The following is a 22,112-nucleotide window of genomic DNA, read 5'->3' as shown; positions in this document are numbered from 1 at the left end:
GTTCTTGAATATGCAGAGTAAGTTTGTTAAAATTAAATTGGACTAACTTGGTTGAAAATTAGGTCTGTTGCCTTTCAGAGATTTGTTTCTGATGCTCTCCCTCTCACCCCTAGCTTTTCAAGTGGTGAAATCTCATCTATAAATTATTTGCCAGAGAAAAAATAGAGGTGATTATGAAACAGAGGTTATATTAATCTCTTGTCTGCTGCTAGAGTTTCAAGTGACTTCTCATTTCTGTGGCTTCCTGTGGTCAGATGAAAACATAAAATTTCTGTTTTCAGTTTCATTTTAATTCTGAAGATTTTAAAAGCAGTTGTAACAATTCTAAAACTGGAATTATAGATATCTGATTTTGCTTTACAGCCTACACTATCATAAGTCTTAATGCTTTGGGAACAATGCTTGTTTAAATGTTAGTTTTCGTTTTGGAACCTGGTTAATACATTCATTTTAAGTAATTCTTTAGTGACACTGGAATAAACTTATTGAGTGAGAAAACTTTATACTAGTTGGGATTCCCTAACTTATGAAATGTGAGGTTTTTTATTCTTACAGCAGCAATTTAAATACCAGTGTAAGAGTTCTAGAATGAAATACAGGTTCTTGTTAAATACGTTTTTTTGGTTAAATAAGAGAAAGCTCTTTTCATTCTAAGATTGTTACAGTTTAGTGAAACTAACCTGGATTTGAATCAAATTATCCGTTAACTACCTTGTTTGGAACTACTCAACTGTATCTTGCAAGTACCTAACTCAAGGTGTGGGTAATACAGGTGTAATTGCTAGAAACAGTACTTGTAAATCCACTTGTTTCCTGGTGCTGTTGAGTTTTTCATTACTTTTCACTGAAGTAGTAGGACTTCTAGGTGTATATAGTGGTTGCCCAGGTCCCTGATACTATACTTGACTTCATTTTTTCATTACCTCACTGGGAGTAGTCAGTAGAACAATATTTACTAGTTCGCTGTAATGCCATGCGCTCAGTAGCTGCGTCCTTGAGTTGTCAGATTTCTCATTACTGAAAGATGTACCATTTCATTTCCAAATGCTGTAGTTAATCTCATAGCTAGCAAATAGTACTGTATAGATGCATTTCTGTATTTTTTGTTAGGTACAGATTTCTAAATTTTTTTCTTTCTAGATGCTTTATTATAACAAATATATAAAAGAGCTGTTTTTATACACCTTTTAAATTATGTGAACAATCTTGTTAAGTGTTCTAAGGAGCTGCACATAACAATAGCTGAACTCCATAAACAGGATGAGTAGGCAGCAAATTTACAGACATGAAGAAAACATTTAAGATTCGTGCTGCAATTTAAAAAAACAACCAACACACCACAAAGAACTAAACAATACCAGAGTAGATTTTTCTTTCAAGTTACCATGACGCTCATAAAAAGAGGAAGAAAATGGCATTAAGATTTGATAAAGATTAGAAAGAGAAGACTGTCATGCTAGATTATAACCTGTTACTGTATTTAATACCTAATATACGTTTTTCCCCCCACAGAAATTAGCAGAGTACGGAAAGACATGTATAACGACACATTAAATGGTAGTACGGAGAAGAGAAGTGCAGAATTACCAGATGCTGTGGGACCTATTGTACAGTTACAAGAGAAACTATATGTGCCTGTAAAAGAATATCCAGATGTAAGTATATCTTTTTAGTCCCTAAATTATTTTTTGATCCTTGTGGTTGTTTTTAGATGTAAATTTCATGTGATGCTACCCTTGGATCACTCTGAACTGCTTTTGGCAAGATACTTCTTAGGGAAGCAGTGTATGTTCCACTTGGTGGCTTGATTTGTAGTGTGAGTGGAAGAAGGTTGTGTTAAATACCAAACTAATATGGCTTATAAAGCTGTAGATCTAAATCTGAATTATCTTGTTCGTTCAGTACTGTCATTCCTAAGACACTGTGTAGTGAGTTTTATAAGGGAAGTAGTTCTTGGGACAGTGTTTTTTCCTCTTAGTATGTCTCTAAGAGTCAGTTGAAGAATATTTGGAGACCCTTTAGAGACCTTTTGGAGACTGTACTTAATTATTGTTTGTCACATACTTATGTGAGCAGTTCTGTTGGATATAGAAGTGTCTTTATCTTGGGGTTGTGGGGTTTTTTTTACCTGCCTTAAGCAAAGCTCCATGCTTGTATGCCAATGTTATGTTCTCCTTTGGGTGTTCTGTTCTATTGTACACCTATCTTTTTGAGGGAGAATGGTTTAACTAGAAAAACTATTTAGAACTCCTGTGGTCTGAATGGTTTGTTAAAACAACTCGTAGAAAAATAGTCCTGTCAAAATCTACCCCAACCATTTTCACTGATCACTGATGAAATAAGAAATTGTGTTATTCCTCCCTAATAGAATTTAGAGGTCGTGTTGCAGTGGAGAAGTGCCCGGTCAAAGTGAGACATTTGCACACTGAAGTTGTATGAAGTGGAAGACAGTACAGAACAGCAAAAATTGGAAGTAACACTTAGTATTTGTGTGGCTTTTCTTTGTATCGTTAATTAGATTAAGCTCTCTAAATTGAGCTTTATTTTAATGGTGTTTAGAACATACAGGTCTCTAAATAAAACCTGATTGTTCCATAGTCTAAGAATATTATGTGCAAGTCATTATTCAGAACCAAATATTTAGACAAATGTCTCTCCCTTTTCAGTTTTCACAAAGTTCTTTTGATGCTTTTGGGTTAAAATATCTGTACTGGAAAAAGTGTTCAAATAATCTACATTGGCAGTAAGGACATCTCTCTCCCCTTTCCTTCCATTTATCTTCCAAATTAAATATATGCATATGCATATCTGTATACATATATGTACATGAATACATATCCCAACACCAAAAACAGTGATTCTTTTGAAACTCCTTGGAATTGGTGATTTTTGAGAGGAACTGTGCTATGCAGTTATTCAATAAAGAAACGTAAGTAGCTTTGCACTTAGTTATGAGTATATATCTTAGTTGCTTATTTGCTTTTTGAAACATAGCTTAGTTGTTGAAATCTTGGTTTTATAACTCGACAATGCATCCTTTGCAAAGAGTTGGCTTAATTATTGGTTATAGTTTTTACAGAACTTGATGCTTGCTGTATGAGGATCATGAGATAGGAGGAAGAAAAAGGGGTTGGATTTCCTAAAATTATTATTAAGCTTTTCTTTAGAAAACAGGGGTGTAGTAGCTTAGTTTTTCTCTGCTAGTTAATTATCAAATGTAGTGTAAATAAGGAGGAAAGAGTTTGTCCAGTTTCTGTCAAAGCACTTGTGTACTTTTGGGTGTATCATTTCTCTAGCTACTGCTAGTTCTTTGTGGGTCTTCTGAGGAATGACCTTGAAGTGGTCACTAATTTAATAAACTTTTACAAATTCGGAAGTTGGAGAGACTTGTGATTTGGATACATGTGACCTGGAATAAAAAGGTAGTTGATGCCTGTGAGATGATGTGAAATGTTAGCTAGAAAATGTACAGCTTCTACCACTATGGTGGTACTTGGCAGTTGAAGCTTCATGAGGGAGATAAGCCCAGCCATTCTCTATGTGCTCCTCCCTGTCTGCATGTTGTCTGTATTTGATCCTAGCTACCTGGGATCTGTACAGCCTCAATAATTGGTTAAGCAACTAGAATGTACCACTACATACAAAAAAACCTTGTATGTAGACCCTTTCTAAGATCTTTCTGCAAGTTAGAAATTAAATAACTTGCTTTGCATTCAAGCTAGTACAGCATTCAGAAGGTCTGGAGTATAGTGATTCCAACTTGTTTTTAAAAAAACCCTGTAAAATTCACTTGTAAAGATTATTTTCGCCTGTAAAGATAATTTCATTGTAATCACAGTGTTATGTGAGACTTCTTACTCATATCTAACAATTGATTTAATTGTTATCAGATGCAGGCAGACATGCTGTGCAGAATATCAGAGTGAGTTTGTCAGATAAATCCAGTTAATTCTTTCTGTTGCCATCATTCTTTTCCAACCAACAATCTTGTATACCTTACCAAGACATAAAGATGGATAAACTTAAAGATTATTCAGAGAAGAGTGACCAGAAACTGTTTTCTGATGTAGACTTAGTAATATTTTTATTGCTAAAATATAGGGAAAAAACCCCTGAAACACAAAAAAACTTCTATGGTGTTCTAATAAACTTTTGTTCTGGTAAATATTTTTGACTTAGTTTTAAGCATGTAGATTAGTTGACTGTAGTAAATATTGAATAGTAGTATAGTGCCATTTTGTACACAGATTCCTAAATTAATTGTGAGGCATAAAAATAATGGTCTGTCATAAGTTTAAACAAACTTAAGTATTCCATATGTATATATAAGCATACATAGATATATGTAGAAAAGATGAAAGAGTAAATTTTCATAGCCTGCATCATTTTGATATTAATGTTTGACTGTCCTTTGAGTATCTACAGAGGAAAGAATATATAAAAATTAATTAGAGCTACAATAAATATATAAAACCCCCTGTACACTCTTAATTTAGTTTTTTATATGAGTGCATATTGAGTATTTTTATTCTGATTTTTATTCTGAGATCATAGTTGATGCAAGGTTCAACTTTCCAAAAAATTGATTGTCTGAAGCAGCCTGTAGTTTTTAAATGCCGACTATATAGAGTCTGCATTTCCACTTCTGTACTAGTAAGTAGAAGACAAGCAAAAATCTTGCTAAGGCGTAACTAGTTTTCTTTTGTATGTCATATTAATAAGGAGCATTTTTCCATGATGTAATCTCAATCTGGTAAATTGTGTAATTGTTGGGGTGGTCTGCTTTCTGGCTCACTGTTTTTCCATTGCAAGCTGCAGTACTGCAGTTCTGTATAGTTCTTGTAGCACTCTTGGAAGATGTTAGATCTTTATAGAAATTTTAATCTTAAAACTGAGATTTGAGCTGCTTAGATTTTCTGAATCATGTATGTGCTCCTGAAACTTGAAATTGTGCATAAGGCACTCAGAAGATTAAATTCCATTAGTTGTCCATAATTTGCCCTTCAGTTAAAAATGTGTTCTCTCTACAGTTAAATCTTTGTATGCTAATTTAAGTCTTTGGTGTTACAGTTGGAAGGCATTTCCAATTCATGGAGAAATATCTTCCATCAGAGTTTAAAAAAGTAAGAAGACAAGATGTCAGGAAAGTTACTGAACTCTTAGCAGGCAGAAGAATGCTATTGTTTGTGGGTGGATAGTTAATAGTCTTTAGCATCTCCTATGCTTCAGATAAATGATTGATTTTCTTGAATTTCCCTAAAGAGCTGAGACTAAACTTTGTCTGATATCAATTTAAACAGTTTTTGGAATTAGCACCTACAAATGTTGGACTGAATAAATGTTTTTCCATTATAATCATGGCTTTATTATTAATAAGTACCCTGTTAGCTCTGATTAATGTGAAATTCTCTGTTGGAACTCTTCTGTGCCTCTTCAGTGAAAATGTAAGAACTCGGTAATTATCGCATCTAAAGTAGCATGTCCTTCGAGTATACTGAAGCTCAAAGGCCGCAGTGATAAACAGCTTGTGCGTACTTTCTGACCATTTTAGTTAAAACTGTTTAATTAATGCAACAGAATGGTGAACACAGGGATTCATTTTACTATGGGGAACTTACTGACAAAACGCTTAAATCTTTTTTCAATTTGGTAATATTAGAGTTTAATAGCATTCCTAATACGGATTAGGAAAATGATAACATCATCTTTTATTTATTGTTCTGATTCTTTTCATTAAGCTCTTCACTCCCTAGTGGTAAACAGGGAGGCTAAAAGAGCTGGCCTTGTTTATCCTTGCAGTAGGAAGGAAAGAGAGAATGTAACTGGTCTCTGTAAATAAACTTGGGCTACAGAGTACCAGCAGGGCTGAAGGAAGATTTGGCAAAAGGTCAAGTACAAATGTATGAACTAAAATAGTTTGATTACTAATTTCCAGTCTGAATGAGATATGTGGAAAAACATTTTTCTAGTAGAATTAGTGGGAGCAAAAAAGTTAATTTTGAGTTTGAACTTTATATATTTATAAGAGGTTTTACACACTCTGGTTGCAAATAGTAAGGAAATGGATCATTGAGAAAGGTCCCCTTTGTTTAGATGCTAATAAAATGGAGACATTTGTATGAAGTGTTTTTACCCTTTCTGTCTAATGTTTTATTTGATATCCTTCCATTACTGACCATCTGATTCGCCTTTTGAAAGATAAGTTTCTTTTGAGCCCTGGTTCACACTCAATAGCTTACTATTTTTGGTAGCACCTTGCTGAAAGATGACACACATTGCCATAATTTTATTCAGAAATAAGCCTGCCAGATCTCCAGAGCGTATTTGTCCTCGGATGCAAAAAGATGGAAGGCGATCGAGAATACATTGGAGATAAAAATCCTGTCCTTTAGTCTCTGACAGTAGTCATGCAGGCTCAGCATCAGTTCCAGCAGTACAGATGAACTTGGTCTATATCTCATCCTTGTGAGAGTTATTTCTTCCCCATTTAGCTCTTCAAGCATTGAGTGGAATTAAGTTAGGTGATTACCTAGTCATTTATCTGTTAATGTTCTTATCCCCATTTCATTCTTACAAATTTTGCTCTTTTTTGCATATATTCTCTTTTGTATGTGTAAATTAAAAAAAAAAAGGGAGACAAGGTGAAGGTAAGACAAGTAAAGACTATGTAAATAGCACTTGCTATTTGGCTAGGGACAGTGTTTCCCTTAATGTTTTTCAAAGTAAATTCAGAAATCTGGGAGAAGGAATGATTTGCATCTGGTACTGATTCACAAGTTGAACATATGTGTTAGTATACTGGTTTGTTATGGTGATGCTTGTGTTAATAACTTCTTAAAATTAACATCATAGGATTAAACTTCTAATGACGTCCAGCATGTATATGACACTTGTAGTAGAAAATAGTGGATTATTTTCCTTGTTTAGTCACTATACAGCTTTGACTCATAAGGGTAGGAGTCCTCTAATCTGACATTAACAGTTAGTGCTAGACATCTGGGCGCCTTCTGTACACTCTGGGTGAAGAGGAGTGTGTGTGGGGAAGCCAAGAGAATGGTAGGCTAGAAAACTAGTCTGAACAGTTAGTTTGTAGATGCCTATTGTTTTCCTGTAAATGAAATATCTAAAATTTTAGTTAGAATAAATCTTATAAAAATGGTTAACTTTGGGAATTACAAAATTTGAGCTTGCAAAGGATATGTCCAGCTGAACTTTTTGAAGAACAAGACCTAGTAGTCATCATCTATCATGCTTGGTTTTGCTTGCATGGTGCCTTTTTGTTATGGCTTGTCTCTCAATTGTAACTATCTCTGCAGAGTTAGGCTTTCAATGGGCAATCTGTTTGATCACAGCTGTCTTGATACCCCTTTTGTTTTAGAATTCTACACCTTATGTGCATAAATTTCTTTAGTTCATGGACTACAAAAATATTTGAGTGCGTGACTTCAGTTGGTCGTGTACTACAACTCTTGTGTCAGTTTGTGCTTCCTTTTGCTGAACTGTTTTCCCTCAGAACTTACACTTTGCGTAGTAGTTCTTGCAAGACTATGAACTGAAGAGTTGTTTACGAATACAAATAATGAAAGGTCAGTTGTGGGGCAGAGAGATTTGTGGAATATTGATTTTGGTTTTCACTGGGCTTTTTTGTTCAATCTGTTTTTTCAAATGTTTGTCGCGGTAAAGAAGGGTTTTATACAGAGAAGAGAAAGTGCTTCAGCATGACGTTTTTGCTTGCTGTTGTGAATAGGTCAGGTACACTTGGGTACACCTGCTGAACTTGTTGGTAGTTTTTTGTGAATTAACGTGCTGTTTAACTAGGATTGAGGACTGCACTAAATATTGAAATACATGAGTAAGGGCTAAATACATACTTAATAGAGCAAGGTAGATCTGTGTGTAAAAATATGTATGTGGTTTTACAAAATACTGTTTAGGCATCAGAATCCCTAGTAGATGCACCCAGTTATTCAAAAACAGATCTTCCTTTTTGTTCAGAGAGCTGAAGTTGAACCCTGAAGAATGGGGTTTGTAGTTGAGAAGTACAGTGTTTTAAGGAGGTAGGAAATACAGAGAGAAAACCCCTTTCTTGAGAATGAAGAGGTCTTTTTAAACTTTTTTCTTCTGGTTAGTTGACAAAAGGAGACACGTAACACTGATCTGCTATACTTTCCCCAGAAACTTAACCTAGCAATTATAATACCATGCTATCTTTCTGCACCCCCCCACCCTGTCCTGGGTCAGTAAACTTTTGACAGCCATATTAGATATTTCTTCCCTTTTAGTAGCTCTGTAGTTCAGGTATTACTGTTTGTGCACTCGGATTTTTATGGAGTTGCCATTGCAAAAATAATTCAATGCTTTCTTGTAAGAGGACAGCACGTAACTTCTTATAGGTAGATCAATGAAACACAAGTCTTCACTAACTATGCTTGCTCTGTGTTTCACTGGGTTAAGAACGCACCAAGCCCCATCCTGAATTGGTATTAAAAGTAATTTTGAGTACCATTCAAAATATCAGCTTGATACTTTCCCTGTATCTCTCCTAAATCATATACTCAGGTAAAAATCAGCTTACGTTTCCAGTACTAAAAGGTCTGTCATTTATTACTAGATTAAGTGCCTACAAGCCTTGGAGGTGCATATTAATTATAAAAAGGTTTCCTTTTAAGCGAGAACATGGACTAGTTTTTTTAAAGAGGTGTGCTTGTTTTAGGTTCTGTTGTTTGTGAAGTTCTTAACTCATTAATACATTTTAACGTGTATTTTATTTGTTATGGAAAAGTCTTCAGTGTAATATTGCATTTATAGCATTCATTTCTGATTTGAATTTGATCCATAATTCAAAGGGACAGGATGGTTGTTCTTTGTATTTTTGTCTTGACAATGTTGGTCACTTGGTCTTTTTCCATGATTCGGTTGAGAGGAAGATTGTACACAAATACCAGCTTGTAAATGAATCAGCTTTCTGTTTAGAACTTTCTTTTCTTCCGTGTTTTATTTCATACCTTAGGAACTGTTGTTTACCTGCCTTAGTTTTGAATGTTGGATTTAGAATAAAACACAAATGCTACCTCAATAGATATATCTGCGTAGGAGATTCTGAGATTGTGTAGCTAATGGGTGTCCATCTATTGTATGGATCTACTCAATTTATTCAGTCTCTGCTGTTTTTTTAAGCTGATAAGAACAGTAGTTGGACACAGTTGTTTCATTTCAGTTACTCTGGCATAATATTAATTCACAATTCTAAGCTTTTATATGTTTCTTATTAAAAGCAGTGTAAAATAGTTGAATTCTGTGAAGGCACCTATTCCTTTTGAAATTTGCTACACTTATTTGAAACTATATGCATTGTTTTTCTTTCGCATACACTCAGTATTTTTAGAAAAATAATGCTGGTTGATGAGCAGCCAGTTCCTTTTTACACCTTACTTGTACTCATTTTAGTTGTCTCTTATTAGATAGCATAGTAATTCTCTTGTCTTCTGGGAAGGCTCATGCACCTGTCCTAATGGTGCACATTCATCCACCCAACACTTAAGTTGCTTAGGTTGATCAGTGGTTATTCGGAAGCTTTTATTTCTTCAGAGTACTAACATAAGCTTGATGAATATCTTTCAGCTGTGTGGTTTATAAACAATCAGAACATACTGACCTGAAAATTCCAAGTTCATTCTAGTTACAAACATCATGATCTTTAGTTTCAAAAGACACCGAGGGCTTTGTCCAGTTGTCAGTTATACGGGGACTGCTTGCTTTGGGAAGATTATCCATTGAATTATGATTTAAAGTTGTCTTAAATATGCAGCAGATCCTCAGGTGATTTTTTTCCCTGGCAAATACAGGTGGTCTGAAACTGTGAATGCTGCATGAAATAAATATCTCTGTTCCAAATTTTTTATCATGATTAGGGGAAGTGGCCAATTGTTATCTTGTTAATGTATCTTAAGTACTGATGATAATTAATATATTAATAAAATTAACAGATTAAACTTCTGGGTCATACTGTTTAACCCAGTTGTTTGATTTTTATAGTTTGAACTCATTTGACTGAAAAGTGAATGTCACTTGCATTAAAAGTAAAGCAAAGTTGCTGTCATTCAACACAAATACTGAAACAGTATTTCTTGGGTTTTGATCTCTTTGGGTTTTTTTCAAATTTGGCCAAAATAACATTTTGCATATTTTTTTATCTTCCACAAGTGCAGATGTTGTCCTTGAGACCTGGATAATTGTAAACAAAGGCTTGTAAGTCTTTCTGAAGGATTTCAGTTTCTTCAGGGAGTCAGCAGATGGGCAAGCTGAATGACAGACCTGGAACTCTGGCTTTGTGGCATAAATAGATCTGGAATATAGAGATATGTGTTACTAGAGGCAGGTAGATTGGCATGTGAACCGAAGTGCATCTCAAAGCTTTGTGATAACTCTTTCTTATGCCTTTTTTTCCTGTGGCAAATACGAGGTAGTTCTTTTGTTGAAATGGTTGTGGTGGTGGTGGTCATCACAGAACTGTTGTCTGTCTGTCTTCTTGCTCAACAAGCCCCTGGGCAAAAGGCAAAAGCTAGATAGAAATGAAGCCTGAATATAGTAATTGTTGATATGCTGCTATTTTAGTAGTGTTGTAATTGTAAATGTTTAGGATAATAGATTCAATATGATTTGATATGAAGAGGTACTACTACTACTGTAATACTGGACTGTAGTACTTCTGCTCTCTACTGCTTGGCACTAGCTGAAGCACATAACACTATATAATGCATATGTCATGAGACTTGTACCCTTAATTGTTCCTGACCAGTTAGCCTTTTTAACGTGTTGTAGGCACTTTTCAGTTTTGCCTCATTTGTCTTTTTATGTATTACCTTCTTACAGATAGAGCAGAGAGTTAAACTTTGGTAATATAACAGCTTTTAAGCAGAAGTCATTTAAAGTGAATGAGGTGGATTAGACCTTAAAGCACTAAAGGAAATATTCAGAGGGCTATAACTTGAGATATCTTCTGCATTTCTGACCTGTTCTGCAGTTCTAGGCTTGAATTTTGCAAACTTACTGATTCTGACAGCTGTACATGTGTATTGAATACTTTTGTATCAGCCTTTTCAGAAGGTGAACGGAATTGTTCAATTTTTCACTCTAAATATGGTCAACATTGAGAAACCTATTCATAATTTTTTTAGAAGAAATAGTAGGACAACAGCAAGTAGACATTGTAAGCTACTAGTCTTTTTTCTTTTATACTTGGTTGAAGCATGTTTCTTGAAATCTGTAGTAGAATGACTAGCACTACTAATTATATAACCTCACTGTTTTTTGTTCTAAACTTTGGGAGGGGCAAGATTGCTTTTGTTTTGATGAAACAATTTAAAATTACTTTCTGTAACTTGTTTCAGTATTTTCATGCCAGGAGATTCTAGACCTCTCTTGGTAAATCAACTCCTAATGAATCTAATGCAGTGCAAACTATGTACATAGAAATTGTTAGGTACAAAGCTCCTATGGCTAAGCGTTATCATTCTGTGTTTAAATCGTGAGTTTTCGTAGTTCTAATTGTGAGATACTGGAGCCTTTTCAATATATTTAAAGATACAAGTATTTCAGAAGTTGATTTGTCTCAAACTAGGTAAGAATTCTGATTTCCCTGCCCCCCCCGAATTAATATAAATCAGTTTGTTTCTACTAGAGAGCTTTAATTCTATGAATCAGATTGCAGTTGTGTTACCAATACTTGGATGTCTGTAAAAGTAAAGGAGCAAAGCAAAAATACCTAATATTGGGTGATGATAAATTACCATTTAGTCAGCTAAATTAGGTAGTTAAAATCAGACACATGAATGGAAAGCATGTTTATGTTTAGGAAGGTTAATACCTTAATTTGTCACTCAATTCAGAAATGTAATAAAATGGCTTTTCCCCCCAAATATTTTGGTTGAATATGGAAACTTTTATTACAGTTGTCATTGGTAATGCCTGCCTTTCTCCACAAAACAATACTATATATCTTTATCATGGGTTTAGTTGCTCTGTTGCTTGGTGTGGTCCTTTACCTTTTTTTTTTAAAAAAAAAAAAAACATTTCATGTCAGAGTGCTATTGTGGAGGAAAAAATAGTAATTACTATTTATATAATACAGCTTTAAGGCCTTATGATTTGGGAGTATACAATTTCTGTGTTTCCTTTCACCTTGCAAGGTGACTAATAAATTTATTTTTGGAACTTAGAATTATAAAACACTGAATAATTCAGCATAAAATCTATTGCTTGAAAGGGATGCAGAAGTCTAAAGTTCTAGTAACTAATAAGATGAAACAAAGTGGTTCCTGAGCACCTCTCCTTTGCATAAACTTAAGTATAACCTCAAAGCCTGTTTGTTTGGTCCGCTCTTCCTTTTTTTGGGAAGGAAAAGTGACTGCATTTCTGTGATAATTTTAAAAAAGAGAATGGTGTCCAATACATATAAGAATTTTCATTTCTGCAAAGTATTTGTAACAACAGTATCACCATCTGCAGTGGTGCCCCAATTTAAACATATCTTTCTCACTTCTAATTACTGAGAATTGGAAGTAGTCTGCAGCAAAATTGCCAACTTCAAGTGCCTTGGGTAATGTCACATGTAGTCACATCTAATTAAAAGGTATTATTATGGAAATTAGTTGTTGGACTGTATATCCTGAGGATCCTTTGTTATTGGAATATGAGTTTAATGATATAAACTGTGAGGCTTAGAGGGCACTGCTGGAACCTACAATTAGGTTTTGGAGACCCATTTACACACAGCACAACTTGTTAATTCTCTAGATAAATGTGTCACAATTCCCAAGTAGAGCATGGAATTGAACAATTTTTACTCATCTCCTGGTGTTATTGAAACTGATGTCTTGTCACTGTTCTGAAAACCTCATCTTTGTGAATAGGATGAAACAGATTATTCACTATCTCACTTAGGCATGCCTACTATTAGATTGTTCATGGGATCTGATTTCCTGAAAGAGTTTCTGTTAACAATCTTTCAATTACTGTTTAAAGGTTTTTATGACCACTTAAAGGAGGGAACTACCAAACTGTACTGTGGCCTTTAAATCATTGCAAATGGGCCTCTAACGATAACAGAGATTCCTATTTTAAAACCATGAAATTGTTAATTTGTCTATCTTTACAGCTTTCTCACTTATGTTGATAATTCTAAGCAATTTAAAATCCAATTATTTCCAAAATATGGCAGTAATTAGATTAGTGTTTTTACATGAACAGAACATGTAGCATAAAATTCATTTTGAGGGATATTATTTTATAGCTACTTGAAATGGAATTGAAACTGCCCTATTAAGATTTTCTTTAAACTTGTGTCATGAGGAAAAGGGTTAATGTTTAAAACAACCTTAAATGGAAAGCAAATATGACTTCTGTGCACAATTTATATTTGTATGAAAAGCATTGAGAAGGCAGAAGTGAAGCAAATAGTTCAAATTAATATAGTACAAACAGGAGAATTTCTGTCCTGTTAGGGGAAGATAGGATAATGCTAGTTAAACATGATAAAAGAAGAAGTTGCTGTTTCACTAAAGATCTAAAGTTAATATTTATAGAAACAATTACACAATTCATAAACAGTGAAAATGAGATAAGAAATTTGGAGGGGGGCACCAAAACCCCAAATGTTTTTCACCTTGAGTATGTTTGACAAGGCATGGCTTTTGTCTGTGATAACTGATACGGTCTCTGCTTTGTTGTTGTGTGTTCTTGTACCTCCTAGCTGCTGATCCAGCCTGCAGTGTTGTCAGCTCAGTGAGGAATGTCAGTAGACTGGAGCAAAAGGAACATTAAATGGTTGACACTGAGAGATGGCAATAAATGAGAGCGGAGCTAAATATATAGGTTTGTGACATTCTGGCAGCTGGCTTAAATCGTGCTGTTTGTTGCTTGGGTATACTAGCCTTAAAAAGGAAGAGAATGCATTGTAGCACGAGGAAGAAAAAAACAGCTGGTGGCTTATCAGTCAGCCCTAATGACAGAGAAGGTTAAAGAGTTTGGAAGGACAAACTTCGAAAGAGTGCTTTTGTTAGTAACATAAAATTCTTAATTTTATTTAAATAGCTTTATAGAACTAGTCTAAAACTTTGCAGTTTTCCATGGCTCATTCAGTGCAAAAACAATACTTCATTTGCTGTCTGAAGAAAGTTATTTTAAAAATTAATGTATTTACTTTTGATTCAAGTGGTTTGTTAGGTGATTTTATGGTAATGATCTTTTGATGTTTTCTCACTCCTTAATGGGACTCTTTGGAAACATTTTGATACTTGATGAAGTATCTTACAGTTTAATACTTAATTTAGGGAAAAAAATGTTTATTTTTGTAAAAGATGAAAGCATGAATGCTCTCGAATGGTATAAACTTTATATATCTTAATCCCCCCCCTTTATTAGAGATGTAGAAAAGTATTATGTGATTTGTGATTTTATATTAGATGCATTTTCAAAATGCATGTTCATGTTTGAAACAATCAGTGTTTAACTGCTTAAAATCCTCATATTTGATATGTAAGTTATAACTGCATCTGGTTCTTTTGCATGTGGTAAAGGCTGTTAGAATATAAGCTGGAAATGAGTCCAGCACCTTAGTTGGAAGATTAATCCTGCTTGATATTGTTTGCTGCTTCTGGCTGATTGAGGCCTCTACTGTTTCTTCTCAAGAACTTTAGTTCTTGAACCCAAACTTGATTGTTTCTCCTGGCTTACAGCTGTCAGTTGACCCAAACAGAAGTGAATAGCAAAACCTCATTTATGGCTTCTCAACAGGTAAACTAGTAATGAACAAGCTTTTCTGTCCTCTTTCTAATATCTGTAATAAGTGTCAGTGTTGGTGGGTCACCCTAGAGGCTGTCCTCCGTTGGGTTTAACAGGTGAGAAGGAATGGGCCCAGCCTTTACCTGAAGGAAGCTGTGGGCTAGAGTGAAACTGTGCTCCAGCCTAGAAGCCTTTACTGGAGAGTACTTTGCCATATATTTGTCATTATATGTGGACAGGCTCCTTGTGCAGCAGCATAATCTGACATGGTGGGAGGAGATCAGGAAATTCCAGATTTCCTCCTCTTAGAAGGAACTGCTGTGTCCTCTTCCTTAAAATTTGTTGGAGCCTTTGTAGAAGAGAGGCGTAGCCCAGGACCTTAGTGGCAGCTTTTAGAAGACTACAACAATGATAGATGAGTCTCATTTGTCTTAGTGTTAAGAGCTATTTTTTTCCCATGGTAGGAGCAGTTTCTCCTTGTACTATTAAGACGGTTTTTCTATCAGTTTGAGATGGTCTTGCATTAATTCATTATCTTTGTATGTGTTCATATCTTCTATGGGGAGTACTAAAATAAGTATGTGGACTGTACATACCATGATGATGCGCCAGATAATGGTTTTCAGGCCTCGAGTAAAAGAGGTTACAGAGATTTGAGCTTCTTTGCTCAGAGAATTTGATGTACTGTGATTAGTCAGATTTACTTTTTTTATATACCTCTGTATTGAGAGATTTATGGCTGTGAAGCTATATAGTAATTTGAATCATAGAATGGTTTGTGTTGGAAGGGACATTAACGATAACTCCCTGATAAAGAGTCCCTCCCCACCTTTTCTGTAGCCTCCTGTAGGTACTGGAAGGCCACTATAAGGTCTCCCTGAAGCCTTCTCTAGGCTGAACAACCCCAACTCTCTCAGCCTGTCCTCATAAGGGAGGTGCTCCAGCACCCTGATCATCTTTGTGCCCTTCTCTGGATTCATTCCAACAGGTTCATGTCCTTCTTACGTTGGGGGCCCCAAAGCTGGATGCAGTACTACAGGTGGGTTCCCGCAAGTGGGAAGTAGAGGGGGAAAACTACCTCCCTCGATCTGCTGAACATGCTGCTTTTGACACAGCCCAGGATACGGTTTGGCTTTCTGGGCTACAAGCACACTTTTTAAGGGTCATGTTGAGCTTCTCATCAACCAACACCCCCAAATTTGAAAATCTTCTCTTGCATTTAGTACATGATACCATTTGTGAAGTGCTGGTTACCTTTTGAATTAGCACAGCGGCCATTTGTGGATCTCCGTTTTGAATTTTGTAAGTTTTTTTAGGTCAATGCAGATATTTTCTATGTGATACATTACAGAAAAATATCAGAATAAATACCAGCAAAATTGTAGCTAATTTAATAAACTTGCCTTTCTTCCTTCTACCTGTCTAATGCAAGTGCTGATTGTTTATATTACCTTCTTTCCCAAATAATTATTTAATTCTGTATGGGTAAGAACAGGACACAGCTTGTATAGTTTTGTGTTAGAGGTCCGTAATTTAAGAGTTACTCTTAAATTAGTTCTCTTAAACTTTGTAGTCCATTTATCTGATTGACGCTGTTTCTATTTAAAGCAGTTGAAGCAGTGCAACTTTTGCAGTGTTTTAAAGTTTCTTGACTCTATGACTATATAATGTAAGGTCTTTATGGTGGCAGTATATCATTAATTTTCACAAAAAATGTAGATCTTCCTTTTGGTTTGTTTGGATAGCTTCCATCTGAAGGTTGTATTATCTAATGCCAAAATTACATGATAGAGGTGTAATCTTGCTACAGACAAATTGAAAAGAAAAAATCTTACACAATTCTAGGACAGTAAAACTCCGTAGTAATCACTTCATTTAAAATTAAGTGGTAAATGTCTTGGCATAAATCTTTAGTTCTTGCGTTAATTTTTAGAAAACTGAATTGGTTAGATGTGGTAATTTTTCAAATCTAGTAGGTTAGGCTATTTTATTTTTTGGTATGCTGTTAGATAGAATGACCTTCAAATTAGCCAAAGAATTTGTGAACAAATTATGTTAGCTCTTTAGCAGCTAATCTGGCAAAACAGTGCCCTTGAGATTAAAGATCCTATCTTTGTGCTGACATATGAACTTTTTTTCATCTTTTCCACCTTTGATAACACATGTACATGTTGTGTTTAAAAGATCAGGTGGAATCTTCTGCCCAGAGGAGCTGAAAATATAGTTTCTAGGAACTCTTTGTTATATTTTGTGGTTAAATGTGTGGATGAAAATTATGTTGGGACAGTAGACAACAAGAGGCATATATTTTGAAGATTTTGATTTTTGAATGTACAGGAATTACTGCATCCTGAATTCTTATGGCTGCATTTTGATAACAAGTTCTGACGGATAACTAGTTCAAACAGATAACTAGTTCAAACTGATAAAGAAAACTATTTTGGCTTCTCTGACTAGTTATAATGCATTCAGTTAACTAGATTTAGCTACTGCTGAAGTGGTTCTGTCGTGTATTAGAACTTCTGTGATAAAGATTGTTACTTGGATAAATTTCTAGCTATCGTTACAACATTTTATTAAAAAAAAAATCATCTGAATGAAACACCCAAGTATTTAATCTGAATACTTGATAATTTACTCAGGTTCTCTTATACAAATTAAGAATTTGGAGAAAAAAGTTGTATACTTCAGTGTGTTACTTTTAATATTTGTGCTCTGGGATTTCTTTTTTCTTTAATAAAGAAAGCTCTATTACCATTATTAAAATGACCTGGAAAGCTAGCCTGATGTTTCCCCCCCCCTTCCTTTTTTATAGATCTGATCCATTGTATTTACATGGGGTTTGTAAAGCTGTTTGTCAGTTAAAGAAGCTCTCAAAGCCTTCAGCAAAGAGGATATTAGAGGTGAATAATGTAGATTTAAAGGATTTAGTAATTCATTCTAAATCCCAGCTATACTTTTAAATGCATTTTTACTTTTTGCCTTTTTTTTAAAGGAGCGTTTTAAGCATTAGGATGTGGTTGTCTGAGTAAAGCTGTGTTTTATTGACATCACATGGATAATCTGGTTTGCCTAGTTTATAGCTGCAGTGATCAGAAAAAGATTCTGAGCTTTTTGAAAGATTACCAGTGGCTGATACTCTGCTCAGTCAGAAATTAATGTAAATAATCTGGTAATTGGCAAGTCAACTCTAGCAATGAAACTAACCTTGCAGAGTTGTGCTTTCTTTAAATGGAATAAATTGGTATTTTTATTTTAAGATGATTATGTTCTTTAATGTTGCTGTGCTGTCTTGGGGCTTTAACTGTACAGTACTGCTTCATAAAAACAATTCAGTTTTCATTGTAGCAAGCAATATATGTATTAAAATTTATCACCCAATTAAAACAACCTTAGTTTTCTATCTGAAATTATGTGGTGTGCTGTTTATTTTGACGTATTCTGGAACACAATTTGAAGCAGGTTTTAATTTGTTAAATAATGTTATGTTGCCGGAATATAGGTGCTAGCAAAGAGAACTTTATAGTTGAGTAGAGCTCAGGGTTACTCTTTGCAGAGTGTGATTCTTGTAACTAATAGAATTACTTTAAGTGAAAAAGAACAATTAAATACAAAAAACACTCTGATTTTTATTACTAAAAAATCCTAAAAGCTCTTATTTATTGTACCACCTGTTTTAATGTTACTCGGAGAACTTCTAGTAAGAAACAGTAATAAATGAACAGTTCTTAAGGTAGAGCAAACTGTTTATTATGGTAATCTGTCCTTGAAATCACGAAAGCATGTATTGATGATGTCCAAGAGGGAAAGCTGCAATTCTTAATCTCACAGGAAGAATGAGGTGTTACTGTTCATCGTGGATTCTTTACTGTCTTATTATTAAAGCTTTACCAGAAAACATAGATAATTCTAGACCAACATTTCTTACTAAAAGACTGTGTGCAATCTCTATATAGGCAAGGTCTGTTTACTAACTGGCCAACAAATGCTAAATATTATGTTCAGTTCTTGTCAGCCAACTGGCTTGCAGCATGTGCATGTTCATTCAAGAGGTTTTAATCCTGAACAGAATGATAACTGTTCAGTGTTTGAATTGTACTGATGCCATTTCTAGCTTTCTAGATGAGGTGAATTAGAGGTTAAACATCGTGGAGAAGGACTGATGAATGCCATGCAACATAAATACCCCAGTGCTTAGAACTAAGGTGTTCATCCCTGCCCCGTGCTCACTAGTGAGCTTGAAAAACTTTCTGGGCATCTCATGAAGCCTGTGCTGTTGCAATTGACCTAAGAATTTGTGTTTAAAAGAATTAAAAACCAATCTAATTTAAAGGAATTTAAGATGTTACCAAAATTACTGCTACAATAACTGCATTATGTAATACCTAGGTTAAATGTAGATCTGGGAAAGAGTAATAGATGTAGGTTTTCATATGGAGAGAGCTCATTTACTCTTCGTTACTAGCTGAGTTTTTAATTGTAACCTCTGAGGTGTGTAATATGCAAAACTTCTGCACTAATGTGTTATTTTCATATTCCTCTGGATCCTGATATTTTTGTATAATGCATCACAGACTTCAAACCACTGAATGTTAACTTTGTTCTGCTCCCAAAATACTATGTTTTAGTATTATATTACAATTATGTTCATATCCTTTAGCTTTGCGTTAATAAATATTTTACTTACAGAAGTTTTTGAACTAGACCAAGCTTGTCTTACTCCAGAATAATTGTCAGTTCTTGTCCATAACAAGATGAGTTACTCTATGGCTTTGATGTTGAAAAGAGGTTATGGTAACTGAATTAGGAACCAAAAAAACATCCCCGTAATTTGTGTTAAAAAAGTATACAATGAACTAAATAAAGATGGAACCAGTCTTAGTGAATTACATATGCACTGAAAATTATGTTTGGCCACTTACTAAATAAGAAAATAATTTTCATTATCTCATTTTTTCACCAGTGATAAAGATTTTGCACTTTGTGATTACTCAAATTTTAGAGAATTTGAACTACTTTAAGTATTTTTAGCTCTAATAACCCTTTTATTAAATATTGGGATTAAATTTCTCACACTTGAAGTAATCTTGAGAATATTTCAGGTGGTGTGCTATGGGTTCTGGTTTTGTTTAATCCAGCACAAAAGCACCTAATTGCAAATATGACAGATTCTAACTTTCTGAGGGTTGATACTCTGTATTTTGTTCTTCGATACCTTAATGGTTTTGGTTTTGTGTTTAAGTGATGAAGAGATTATTTCGTGATAATTTATATGTGTGAGTTTCTTACACGCAGCATTTCTAATTTACTACTTCATCGCTTAAATGCTTCAATGGTTCTCATTTAGCTTTGATGATAGCATTAGAATGGTGTATGTCAGATATACCCAGTGAATGTAAGTGAATATATCTGATATAAGTAGATTATACATGTCATGCTGGTATTTGCTACATATGTACTTTGGCATCTACTTGGTTACTTTGCTTAGAAAAGAGACTGTATTAAGGGATGGAGGGAATGTTTCTCCTGCATTGTTGTCTGCAGCCTCTCTTTTATTACCAGTAGGTGGTCTTGGAAGAGACTTCAGGAAACAACTTCACTGTTGTCACTAACAGTCTTAACTATCTAAAGTTAGTTTGTCTATGAGAATCAACTTCTGTATGAGGTTACTATTGTCTGTGTTCACTGTATTGACAATGATAATACCATCTGCTTTGCGAGCCTCCTCTCCCTGTAAAATCTCATCAGATAGTCTGTTTTTCTTAACTAGGCAAAATACTTGCCAAATTCCACGGGAGAATATTTAATCCTCAAAATACATGCTAATGCAGTTAATGAAAGATTTTGCAATTTCAAAATTGTTTTATTCCTGAAATATTGTTCTTTTCATACTTGATTTCTTCAATGTGTACAAGTGGTTGTATATGTAAACATTCTTTGTCTTCAGTTAATCTGTGGTGTGGTCACTAAGTAATCTGTATGAGATGTACTTGTTTTTATTTGGTAGTAGTTGTTATTACTGCTTTTCTTCAACAAAAGCTGTGTAGCTGTTTTCTGTTGTGAGTGTGGTGTTGAATCACTGGAAATTCTTAATAAGGCATGAAATATATCTGAGGTTTTCTGTTCATAGAAAAAGAGACTTGCGATTTCCTTAATTGCCACCTATCAAAAATCTAGTGGTATCATCTTTGCACTGGATGAGATAGTGGCAATAGTTTGAAGTATTTCAAGAAAATATTTTGGCTGAAAAAATGGAGGGGGAGGGCTGTAAATGTGAACTGAAAGGCTGTGTCTTTAATCAATTCCTGCTGTTATCTTACTCTTGGTGGCAAATTTATTCGTGGTCATTTTGAGTAAAGAAAAAAGGTGGAGATGTTTTCTTAAAAGTATGTCTATGTGTGCGTTTGTATATATTCATACATGAATATAGATCACTACAGCTGCTCTTGTTAAAAAAAAAAAAAAAAAAAAAAAAAAACAACCAAAAAAACCCCAAAACAAAACCCCGAAAAAACAAACAAAAAACCCGAACCAAACAAAAAAACAAAAAAAACCAAACCCCAAAACAAAGCCAACTTTGTGACCAAGTTATTGTGAAAATGGGTATTTGGTCATGATACACTAATTGAATAAATACTAGAAAATGTTACAGCTAGAAAGCATATTCAGTGTAAGGGAGGGTAAATTGCCCATTAAGTTATTTCTATTCTCCTATAAAATGTTTCAGATTAAGCTTCTGAAAAAGTAATCTCAAAGCTACCTATCTATAATGTTTTGCTACAAGTTTTTTCTTTATTAAACACTAAACTACCTAACTGAAATTATAGGATCTTACCTTCTTAAGGTTTAATATGCTATATTTTGTTTTCCAATACCTCAGATGGTTTTATTCTTGTTTCAAGTTACAGGCTTTCAAAAAATCATTTTTTCTAAAAAGTCGGCTGTATATCTGGTGTTTTTTATGATTATCTACAACTCAGCATAAAGCAATTCAAGCTATTTCTAATAAATGCAGAAATATTTTATGGAAAAATAAGTGTATTACCCATATCATAAAACAATGTTCCTTTAAAAATAAAACAAAAAACCCCACAACAAAACTGCTAATTTTTGTGGGTCAGTGAAAGCTTTTGTTGGGTTCAGAGCCTTGTGCTCTGAGTATTTATGACATGTTTTGTCAGCATAGTGCTATTTTTTTATTTTCTACAGTAGTATTTCCAATTTAAGTTTGCATATAAATATGTTTCAATTAAATGCATTAACTGCTTTTCTTCATCAAAAGCATACATGAAAATAAATAAATGTAATGGTAACTTTAAGAAATTTATTAA

The 22,112-nt window shown here is 34.3% G+C and overlaps 1 protein-coding gene across 12 annotated transcripts in view; it reads left to right on the top strand.

The window, feature by feature from the left end:
- Window positions 1–22,112, top strand: part of QKI (QKI, KH domain containing RNA binding) — a 169,478-nt gene that overhangs the window by 38,420 nt on the left and 108,946 nt on the right. For all 12 annotated transcript variants that reach the window (XR_012622508.1, XR_012622509.1, XM_074818624.1 and 9 more), the window contains exon 2: window positions 1,513–1,655. Coding sequence is in view for 10 of the 12 variants with exons in the window: in XM_074818624.1 (XP_074674725.1) it covers window positions 1,513–1,655 (143 nt within the window). In the remaining 2 variants the exon portion in view is untranslated. The remainder of the gene's footprint in view (window positions 1–1,512; window positions 1,656–22,112) is intronic.

The sequence above is a fragment of the Strix aluco genome, chromosome 3 (assembly GCF_031877795.1).
Source record: "Strix aluco isolate bStrAlu1 chromosome 3, bStrAlu1.hap1, whole genome shotgun sequence".
In the NCBI taxonomy this organism is placed as follows: Eukaryota; Metazoa; Chordata; class Aves; order Strigiformes; family Strigidae; genus Strix; species Strix aluco.
This window is presented reverse-complemented; position numbering and strand designations above follow the sequence as displayed.